General features: G+C 37.7%; 1 protein-coding gene across 2 annotated transcripts in view; it reads right to left on the bottom strand.

The window, feature by feature from the left end:
- The window catches only part of RAPGEF4 (Rap guanine nucleotide exchange factor 4), a 172,735-nt gene that overhangs the window by 81,548 nt on the left and 79,126 nt on the right, over positions 1-12,061 (bottom strand). For both annotated transcript variants that reach the window (XM_034427509.3, XM_034427517.3), the window contains one exon: positions 1,402-1,474. In XM_034427509.3, coding sequence (XP_034283400.2) covers positions 1,402-1,474 — 73 coding nt within the window. The remainder of the gene's footprint in view (positions 1-1,401; positions 1,475-12,061) is intronic.

Genomic DNA, 12,061 nt, shown 5'->3' with positions numbered 1-12,061 from the left:
GTGGATTCTCCTTATCTCTGGAGGCAATTGATTCCAGAGGGTAGGTGCCTCCACAGAGAAGGCCCTCCCCCTGGGGGTCACCAGCCTGCACTGTTTGGCTGATGGCACCCCGAGGAGGCCCTCTCTGTGGGAGCGCACGGGTCGATGGGAGATCGTCGGTGGCAGCAGGTGGTCTCGAAGATAGCTAGGCCCTATGCCATGGAGCGCTTTAAAGGTGATAACCAACACCTTGAAGCGCACCCGGAAGACCACTGGGAGCCAGTGCAGCTCGCGCAGGAGCGGTGTTACATGGGAACGCCAGGCTGCTCCCGTCACTACCCGCGCTGCTGCATTCTGGACCAGTTGGAGCCTCTGGGTGCTCCTCAAAGGGAGCCCCATGTAGAGAGCGTTGCAGTAGTCAAGGCGAGAGGTGATACATGATACACAAAAACCTATAAACACTCTTCTCCCTCCCTGACAAGAACAATTATTATTAATTTTAACTGTTACTAATTAAATTATTAAGTTTTTTCATGGCACTTTTTTCAGCTGCCTGAAAGAACCACTCCAATCTGCCTTATGGTAGGGATTGCCCTGATCAATGATCCTCTTCTTAATAATGAATAACATGGGTTTCACTGATTTCCAAAACTTTTAGCATGAATGATGATCATTCATCATGAATTAAACTGACCATTTATCTCTCTCTCTCTCTCTCTCTCCATATATATATATATATATATATATATATATATATATATGCAAAAAATTAAAATCTCGGGTGTTTTCCCGCATCATGTTAAATAAGTTAAAACTGCTGTCCTCCAATCACAACACAGAGTTATAGGCTAACCAGCATACATCATCAGCAGCAAACATAGAAAAGCGACAGCTCCGACCTCGCAACACACCCACAGCTTCTAAACTAGATAAGAGCCTGAAGATGACAGGGTTGTGAGCCTGTCGAAACGTTGCTATAAAGAAAAAATTTTAAGGTACTGGTAGGATTTTAGCTAAGGTTTTAAAGGACCTTGCAGAGTGTTCTGTAAGGATTTTTAGAAGATTTTAAGCTGGGATTTTAACCAGAATTTTAAACATTTTAACTTATTTAACATGACACCCGAGATTTTAATTTTTTGCATACACACACCCGCAAAAACTTAAGAAGACACACACACACACACACACACACACACACACACACACACACATATATATATATATATATATATATATATATATATATATATATATATATATATATATATCCAGTTTCACCATAATTAACAGAGATTATATATACCATTAGCCAAGTAAAATCTGCAGGGGCTCCTTTTCCTTTATCTTTATTGTCAAATGTAGTCACTGGAAGACACAAATAGATTTTTATGTTTGCATTTCTTGTAGTTTTTGTGTACTTACTATCATTGTTGGAGCCAGTTTCCATAGCACCATATGGAGGAGCCAGAAGTCCAGACATATACTGTCGATATTTCTGGGGGAGAAAATACATGATAACATCATTTTGATTGAAATATTTTATAACCACATGTTACTTTTTTTTTTAAAAAAAAACTAATTTCTGGAGTTACACAATATGTTCATGTGCTCTTTCCTTTTTTCACTCCAAGTTCACTGGAAAAAAACAGAGATATTAAACCCTCAGATAAAATGATACTGTATGTAAAGACTTACATTTGTGAAGTGATCACTTAGAATTAATCATAATTTTGTTGATATCCAGTTTATTAAGATTTGATGAAGTTATTCTAAAACATCCTTCCATCCATAAATTCCATCCATCCATCCATCCATCCATCATCACAAGATTCCAAGAAAATACTGCAGAGCCAGGTAAGTACAATGCATCTAGTCTGAGTTTGCACTAATCCATATACTAACTATGGCATATCTAACAGAATGATTTTTTAAAATCCATGTTAACCTACACTTTATCATATCACAAATATCCATGGCACGCAATCTCAGGTCATATCCTTCTAACTCTAAAAGTCTTCTATTACTCAGCAGTATCAACTCTTGTCATCTAAGCCAAACAGCAAGTTGCAAAATTCCATTTCAAACCCAACCCTCCACTTTCATTTGCATCTTGTTAACATCTTCTATTTAACTTCTGGGTTTTTTTTCCTGCCACACAAATTCAGATGTATCCTTTTGCCCCCATTTAAAAGATGCATCAATTTTTATCTAAAACAAACACATTGTTTTAGGCAAGATACTTTATCATGAAAATTCTCCCTACCGTATCAGTTTAAATCATTGCTTTGTTAAGCCTTATACTATGGCTTTTGAAAATTCTGATGTTATGATTTCATGCCTACAAACCATGATGAATTAATGGTATAGAAATGAAATAATAATTATTAATCAGGGCCAGACATTGTTCATATTGTGCCTTTGTACTCCTCCAAAGCTACCAGCACCATTTTAAGTCACCGAAAATAATATTGATTTCATTCAATTTATTTTAAATGCAAATAAAATATAATTAAATTAAATTATTCTCATGGCTCCACCTATCTGTTGGAGTGAAGTCCCCAGGAGGTCTCTCCGAGACTAAATCTAGACTTCTTTTTGAAACAAAATTCACAGATTTAAATGAACCAGAAGATAGATGTTGTAACCATTTTCTTCCAAAGTTCTGCCAATCTTTGTTCCCCCTTTGATATAGTGCTAGAGAAGTAGGAGTAGTGGAGAAAGACCAAGAATATGAGATGTACTGTCCATGTAAGATTATAGGGAAAATGTACACTAGTCAAAAATCCGTTATCTTTTCCAACTAACAAACCAATAGCAAAGGCCTAAGCTCTCATGAACTGAAATAAGAAAAATTGTTTTAGTTGGAAAAGATGCTGTTAGACTCCTTGTGATTTGAATAATAAGAGCAAACTATAGTTTAACATTTAGGCCAGACAGTAATTTGGAATGGTTAAAACGTCTGCAGCATTCTTTATTGATTGATTTGATGTGCAATGGCCGCCCATTCCAAAAGACTCTTCTAAATTTCAATCAATATTTAATACAACTATTCAGTTCTTGATTAGCTTCTGCCTTAATGCTCATGAGTAAGGAATTAGGAAATACCCCAGAACAAGAATGTGGGGCTGCTTTGGGGGAGAATGAGAATGTTCCACTGACACAGGCAGTTGATCAGCAGACTTGCATTGGCTTCCAACAATGCTAATGTTATTATCGTTACCTACAATCCATAATTCCCAAATCATTTTTAAAAGGTGCAAATTCAAAAGATCACACCATTTGAAAAGGACTATAGTTTGTTTCTAATGAAAATATTATTTTCAACAATTCTTCCCATTTTATTCTAATATGCCAACCTGAGTTTGATCTGACAATATTTATGCATGCTCTGTTGTCTCTTGCTATAACACTAATGTATAATAGAAAAGAACCCTCCACGCGGAGATATTAAAACAATCCCGCTGATTAACACTTTGCATATTTATAAAGGTGATTTTCAAACCGTGCACTTATGCCAAACTGTCAATCACCAAGAACATGTGCATTATAGTCAGCCCCTAAAAAGGTGTAAATCTGACATGACAGCAGATATTAAAGCCACAGTCAGGAACCTATCGCTTTCATTTCAAATACAATAAACTCCGCTTACAGCCTGAATAAAAGAGAGCGTAACTGAATTGCTTTAAAAAGCAATTTATTTATGTTTTAAAATCTATATATATATATATATATATATATACTGTGTGTATATATATATATATGTATATGTATATGTATATGTATATGTATATGTATATGTATATGTATATATTTGTTACATATTACATATGTATCCTTCAGTGGTGGGTTTCAAAAAATTTTACTACCGGTTCTGTGGGTGTGGCTTGGTGGGTGTGGCATGGCTTGGTGGGCGTGGCTTGGTGGGCATGGCAGGGCAAGGATACTGTAAAATCTCCATTCCCTCCCTACTGCAGGGGAAGGTTACTGCAAAATCTCAATTTTCTCCCAATCAGCTGGGACTTGGGAGGTAGAAAATAGATGGGGGTGGGGCCAGTCAGAATTTTTACTACTGGTTCTCCGAACTACTCAAAATTTCTGCTACCGGTTCTCCAGAACTGATCAGAACCTGCTGAAACCCACCTCTTGTATCCCTCCTTTTCTCTGAAGCTTTTTTAGTTGTACTCCCTACCCTTTGTAATGATCTCCATCTGCTCCTGGCCGCTGTTATGCTTCAGGAAAGCTTTAAAAATTTGGCTTTTCCACAGGCATTGGGCTGGGAAAACAGATAAGCCATTTTATGGAGGTCAATGGTCATCAATGATGAGTCTTTTGCTGCTGAGTTCAATTATGGATTTCATTTTTTTGTTGATATTGTATGATTTTTATTTCCAATATTGCTTGTTGGGGTTATTTAATGTATGCCACCCAGAGTCTATAAATCTTCTAAATAAATAAACTTCACTGATGATGACAATGATGATTTAAGAAACTTGTATAGTACTTATATGAGCCACGGTGGCGCAGTGGTTAGAGTGCAGTACCGCAGGCTACTTCTGCTGACTGCAATTTGGCAGTTCAAATCTCACCAGGCTCAAGGTTGACTCAGCCTTCCATCCTTCCGGGGTGGGTAAAATGAGGACCCAGATTGTTGGGGGCAATATGCTGACTCTGTAAACCGCTTAGAGAGGGCTGTAAAGCACTGTGAAGTCTAAGTGCTATTGCTATTGCTACCCAACTCTCAACAACCCTGGCAGATATTGCAGTCTGTTCTCATTTTATCTCAACAATTGGAATTCATTTAAGAAAGAGAGAGAGAGACAGAGACAGAGAGACACAGAGAATGGTCTTCAGAGCTCTACGTTGGGATTGCCATTAAAACAACCTAAGAAAGGAGAACAATGATGAGAATTTTTTTTCCACAACTAAATACACCACCAACTTAAAAAAAAAAAAACTAATAATGATAAAAAGTAATGTTAGATGTGTATTCAACAAACCTGCACAGATCAGTGTTGTTATGTCGAATTGGTATGACATAAGCATATCATGATGTCCATCCTTTCTGTTCTTTGTTAAAGATGAGCGTTCTTCTGACCACCCCAAATTTAATGAACCATTTTTGGAATTTTGAACAAACTAGACAACCAATGCTCTTCCTAGTTAAAAACTGTCCTTTGATCTCTGGGAAAAAATGGACTTAAAGCTGCCTACTTCAATCCTAGCCTAACCCCTGAATCACAGTGACCCTCTAACCAAAAGTTATAACTGTCCTATTCAATTCTTCTGTTGAAAAAGCTAAAAAGGTCCATGCATCAGCTTCCAGACTGCACTGGGCTCACTTTCTACAACATCACCAACTAATGCTTGTGAAGAGTTCCAGCATGCAAAAATGGTTACTGAAGGATTTTTATCAATACATTTATTGCTTACTGCAAGTTTCAGAAGCAGCAGCTTATAGCATATTTGCATTAATAAAATATTATGTTCCGAGATCTGTAAAAGACTTACTGATACTATTCTAATTTAAAATACTGTCTGCTCAGTATGTCAGAGTAATTAGTAAGCACTTCTTCAAGGCTTATTCAGATAGGATGTGGGGTGCGGGGCTGAAAGGAATACACACAATAAATGCACTATTGATGTATGGAAGTTGATTGTCAACTGAATGTGATTAAAAAAAACCTGCCTTCTGGATTCAATGGATGGTAAAACCGAAATTGGAGTCGCAACAAAAACACTGTAGAAACTAATCACTTACATTTTTTAGAAAGTAGCAAATTTGATTTGTCAACTCTCCATTAAAAAAAAAAATCCTCTTCAATAAGCAGCTTAGTGGATATTTATTAATACCATGTTTTGATGCAAAATAAATTCCATATCTTGTTTTCTGAAGCTTTCAAGGGGAAATAAAAAAGGAGGATAATAGCAAAAATATTAAGCTACTAAATTTTAAAAATAATGAAATGAATATGAATTAGGGCAAATATAATGGAGGAGGAGATGGAGGAGAAGGGGAAATGGCTGCCACCATGACAGCACTGAAAATCCAGTTATCAGATTCATCTTATTTCACCGTATTTTGTTGTTCACTTTGTTATTATAACATTTATATTAATGCATCTTCCCATAATAGTACAGGCAGGCATAAATGATTAGCAGAGTATATATAGAGAGGGGGTTAGCTAGATAAACTATGACTTGTCTCTTCGGAAGACATTAAAAGCCTTTGCTTCTTCTGATTAACTTTGGCTCAGGAGATACTTGCAAGTTATAATAATAACTTTTACTGAAGTCAAATTCAAGTTGCAGTTACTAAAGTTGATTAATTTAAACCTTCAACGAACCACACAATTAAAGTGTTTAAACAACCAAACAAATCACAATTCTGGATTGGTACGATTCAGTAAAAGCCAGTTTGGGGTAGCAGTTAAGAGTAGAAATCATGAGTCCTAGTCCTAACTGTGTAGGAAACTAAAGAGATTGTTTGGGGCAATATGCAAATGTTTCTACATTATAAACCATCCAGAGAGTACTATAAGGAGGTATGGGGCAGTATATAAGCCTAAATGCTAATGCTAATACATCCAAGAAAATGCTACTCTTTATACAAAGCATAATATTAATTCTTCCTTAAGATTTTTAAAAATCAGGCTTAGAACTTTATTGTCCGCCTTTACGCTATAGACTATTTTCCTAATGACCAGATTCCTCTTTCTGAAATTTTCATGTCCTAATAATTTGAACTGAAGAGCATTTACAGTGCTTCTTATGGTGCTCAATTGCCATAAGAGATTTGCTACGAGTTTTGGTGAATACATTTACAGAAATTATCCAACTAGCTGATTCTTCTTTGGAAGTTAAAAAAAAATCCAAAAATGATTGTCTTACTATCTGGACAAGTTTATTTTTAATGACCCGGAAGAGCAAGATTAATTATATGGAGGTTCCCTGATTGTTCTCCTGCATGTATGCAGTTTTCCTTCAGTCATAGTACTGATCACAGAGCCTCTGTCATGGGAATACTCTACCCACCTTATGGGAAATTCAAGAATTCTTCAAAGCTTGATATAACCTTGATTACACTAAGAACTACAGCAGTCAGTTAATACAGGTAGCCTTCAACTTAAGCCCAAAAATTGAGCCCAAAATTTATGTTGTTAAGTGAGAAATCTGTTAAGTGAGTTTTGCCCAATTTTACAATTTTTCTTGCCACATTTTTAAGTGAATCACTGCAGTTGTTAAATTAGTAACCAGGTTAAGTGAATCTGGCTTTCTCATTGATTTTGCTCAAGTTGCAAAAGGGGATCACATCACTCCAGGACACTGCAACCATCATAAAGGCGAGTCAGTTGTCAAGCATCTGAATGCACATCATGTGACCACGGGGAAGCTGCAATGGTTGCAAATGTGAAAAATGGTCATAGTCACTTTTTTTCAGTGCCGTTGTAACTTTGAACGGTCACTAAGCGAACTGTTGTAAATCAAGGACTACCTGTAATCCTACTCATAGACAAAACCTATCTATGTGGTTGCCAAGAGTCAACGCTTGATGGCACATAATCAATCAATCATCCTATAGCTTGAACACCTAGAGCTATGTGCTACCTTGGGCAAAATAAACAACAGAATTCACCAAGGGTGAATGCCACCCCTTGGCATTCCACCCTTTGTACCACAAGTTTCCAAGACCACATAAAACAATGGTGGATCTACATTTAGCTACCCATTTTTGTGGCCCCTGAAATTCTCCCAAAATGTGCCACTGAAATTCAGCGGCATGTTTCTGATAAGGAGCTTTTCCTTACCTTGAAAGACTGCCATTCTGTATGAAAGAATGCTACAAAGAACTGTATTTCACCAAGCAATAGAACATATTGTACTGGGATAACAAGAAGAAAATATAATGTGAATTTTTCCTGAAATGACCTATTATCTATGTACTATGAGATAATGGACTTTACATACTTTGCTCCAGGGGTGGGTTCTAACCGGCTTTACTACCGGTTCTCTTTGTGCATGCGCTTTGCGCGCGATCGCCTCTTCGGTCGCGCGCTTTGCGCTCTACCGCACCTCTCAGCTGGGTGAAAAAAGAAGAAATATAAGGTCAGAATAACGCTGGGGCGGGCGGGAGGGCCAGCTCCCAAAGAAAGAGAACCGGTTCGGTGACATAATAGCGTCACTGCTACCGGCTTGGCCGAACCAGGCCGAACCGGGAGCAACCCACCACTGCTTTGCTCGATACAGTGCTAAGAAAAATGTGAAATATGATACAACTTTTCCAATAGTTTTTTTCAGGTTAAATCTTTGTTTTGGACCAGAACTTGGTGCTCAAAACCACCGTGTCCTTTTATAGAATATTTTCCTTATTCTAGTGCTATTAATAAGAGATTAAGAAGTCCAAGGAACTGTTTTTCTGGCTTTTCGTAAATGCCTAATCAAGATGCTAGAATAAATTTATTTATTTATTTATTTATTTATTTACTTACTTACTTACTTATTTATTTATTTATTATATTTCTATACCGCCTTTCTCCCGTAGGACTCAAGGCGGTGTACAGTCAAGAAAAATATAGACACACAAACATCATAAAATTGCTAATTAAAATTATTACTTAGTTTGGTCAATTAAATAAAACCCAGAATTAGATAACATTTAAAAAATCATTCACATGTTCATATGTTTAGCCCCGCCTGTTGGAACATCAGGGTCTTGAGGGCACGGCGGAAAGCACGAAGATCAGGGATATTCCGTATCTCTGGGGGCAGTTCATTCCAAAGGGTTGGAGCCCTCACAGAGAAGGCCCTCCCCCTGGGAGTCGCCAGTCGACATAATTTGACTGACGGTACCCTCCCTGTGAGAACGAACTGGTCGGTGGGAGGCTATTGGTGGCAAAAGACGGTCTCGTAGGTACCCAGGTCCTAAGCCATGGAGCGCTTTAAAGGTGATAACTAACACCTTGAATCGCACCCGGAAGACCACCGGGAGCCAGTGCAGCTCGCGTAGGAGAGGTGTTACATGGGCGTAATGAGCTGCGCCCATAATCATAATAAATGATAGCATCATCTACCGAAATCATAGTACCCCTGATCAGAGGTGGTATTCAGCAGGTTCTGACCAGTTCTGGAGAACCAATAATGGAAATTTTTAGTAGTTTGGACAACCGGCAAATACCACCTCTGACTGGTCCCACCCCCATCTATTCTCTGCCTCCCGAATCCCAGCTGATCGGGAGGAAATGGGGATTTTGCAGTAACCTTCCCCTGCCACGCCCACCAAGTCACGCCCACCAAGCCACACCCACAGAACTGGTAGTAAAAAAATTTGAATCCCACCACTGCCCCTGATGTTATAAACAGCTCATCTTGGAACAAGCTTCTCCAGGTAGAGACTCAGATGAGACCTATGAATAGACATTCGAGAGAATTTTGATGGGGAGGATTAATCCAGTGAAAAACAGTGAGTTAAGATTTATGCTTAATTGGTTTTGTGATCAGAATAAGGGAATTTAAGGAAATAATTGGGAACTGTATTATGTTGTGACAATTTAAATTAGGGGTTCAAACTTAGGGAGGAAAAAGAAAAATTGAATTATACCAAGATTAGAGGTTAGGATGAAGGGTAATATTGATTTATTAAAATTAGAAAAAATAAATACTATGGTAAAAAACAAATATATAAAATTGGGATAAAGATGAACAAAAATTTGTATAAATTTATGACCGGGCCAATATTCTGTTCAGAAAAGATGCATTGTATGTTTGTCTGTGTGTTTTTAAAAAAATTTTAAATTATCAAAAAAAAAAAATCAGTGATAAATTTGATAAGATTTTATCAAAGATAGATGTACCCCCATTACAGATAATCGTCCATGGGAAAATCCAAATACAAGTGATTAATATTTAACTTGAGTTTTCTATGTAGTTTTTAGTATACTTGAAAAAAAGAACCATTCACAGAGTACAGAATCTCACCCAACTACCATAACAATTCATGCTTTGTTCAATGAAATTATGCCAAATGAGATAGGGCCTTTCCCAGGGAGACATGTTTGCTAACAGAAAAGTGCAGGTTCTATAAAAGCATCTCCAAGGGAATTAATGCATGAATAATAAGAAAACAACAAATTCTTTTGTATTATTCTGCTTCATTTAATTTATGGCTGAAATCAGTCATGTAGTCCTCTAGCTCAAAATTCAGGAAGAATCTAACTGAGTTTCCTAGAGGCGTCTAGTCAGGAGATGCATTTAATAGCTGGGCAATATTAATACTCAGAAGAGAATAAAACAGAGAGAAATGGAAGGTATTGAGGAAAGTGAGCCATCTGTAGTGTTTGATTTTTTTAAAAAAAATCTATATTAAGACTGATTCATTCCAATGCAAATTGTTTGTAAAAACCAAGACTTACTCTTTAGGTCCAGAATTTTTATATGCAAGTAAACTTAGAAAAAATGCACTATTAAAACCACATTAGGAAGTTGCTGGCTTTTTGTTTTATCATATGAATTATGATAAATGATCTAAGTGACTATCCTGAAAAGTAACTCATAACCTCAGAAGTCAAGCTGAGCGCTTTCGGCTTCTCCATTATCTCTGTTGTAGAGATTCTGCAATCATAAAATAGCAGGAAATTGTGGGGATGATATAAACAGCAGGAGAATATTCCTCTGATGCTTCTTCAAGCTATCACACAGTTGCAAAACTGTTTCGCAGTGTTGTTGACTTGAAAATATACAGACAGCCAAGTCACTGGGCTAGACCCTCTGTTTTTTATTATTATTTTTTTTATTTTATTTTTCAGATTTCTATACCGCCCTTCTCCTTTTGGACTCAGGGCGGTGAACAGCCAAAATAAAACATTTGTACACAAAAGTTAAAATAGATTTAAAATAATTAAATAAAGTTTGGCCCATAATTTAAAACATTTCAATTAAAATCAACATTAAATTTTAAAAACCAACCATAAAATCAGGACAGCCCGGCTAACTGAAAAAAGTAGGTTTTAAGGGCCCGACGAAAAGTCCGGAGGTCTGGGATCACTTGTATCTCTGGGGGTAGATTGTTCCAGAGGGTAGGTGCCACCACAGAGAAGGCTCTCCCCCTGGGGGTCGCCAGCCGGCATTGTCTGGCCGACAGCACCCTGAAGAGGCCCTCTCTGTGGGAGCGATGCTCTGTTGATGCATGCACAAGCATAAATATGTGTGAGGATTGCTTAGAGATCGCTTGGATCTTGCATTAATAGAAGGACATAGCATCAATAATGAAAACATTACAAGAGGCAACATTTTTTCACACAGAGAGTATTTGACAGCATTTTTTCCTAATAAAGGGTATACTAAATGCAGGCTATGCTAAATGTGGTTTAGCCTTAATCGGGATTAAGAGAATCATCAATAGTCCCCAAATGACAAAAGTGCTTTGGTTTACTCAGTATCTCAACAATTAAATAATCAACACTATATCTTGTAGCACTAAACTTAAATCAGGAATTTTTTTAATGCACACAGACTACTGAAAAATAATAAATTGATCAAAATTGTAAACATGTATCAAGAATTCTTGCTGCCATTAGGTTTGACTTGTGTTGTTTTAGTCTGTGGAAAGAAACTAATCAACTTGAAAGAAGAAGATGAAGGAGATTATCTGTCATAAGACTCAATGTTATATAAAAAAAATAGCTTGGGGCCCTTTGAGCCAATTAAACATGAGTGATATCTCATATGTCATCAGCCCCCAACCTTTTGAGCATCAGGGACCAGTTCTGTGGAGAGAGGTTTTTCTGTGGATCAGAGCGGGTGTAGTTTCACATGCTGCCTGCATCCCACGGATGGGGTTTTGTTTGTTTGTGCAACCAGTCCATGGACCAGGGGTTGGGGACCCTTGCCCTATGTAATGGAACCATGAGTATTACCTAGCACAGTGATGGCAAACCTTTTGGACGCTGAGTGCTCAAACCACCCGCGCGCGAGCAGTTTGCACATGCACACACAATCACGCATACGCAGCAGAGGTCCAAAGACCAGCTGGCCGGCAGGAGGCGGGGCATCCCAACACCGGCAGCTCGGCAACAGGTAAGATCTTTTT

Source organism: Pantherophis guttatus, chromosome 1 (genome assembly GCF_059756535.1).
Source record: "Pantherophis guttatus breed Tessera chromosome 1, ASM5975653v1, whole genome shotgun sequence".
NCBI classification, from domain to species: Eukaryota; Metazoa; Chordata; class Lepidosauria; order Squamata; family Colubridae; genus Pantherophis; species Pantherophis guttatus.
This window is presented reverse-complemented; position numbering and strand designations above follow the sequence as displayed.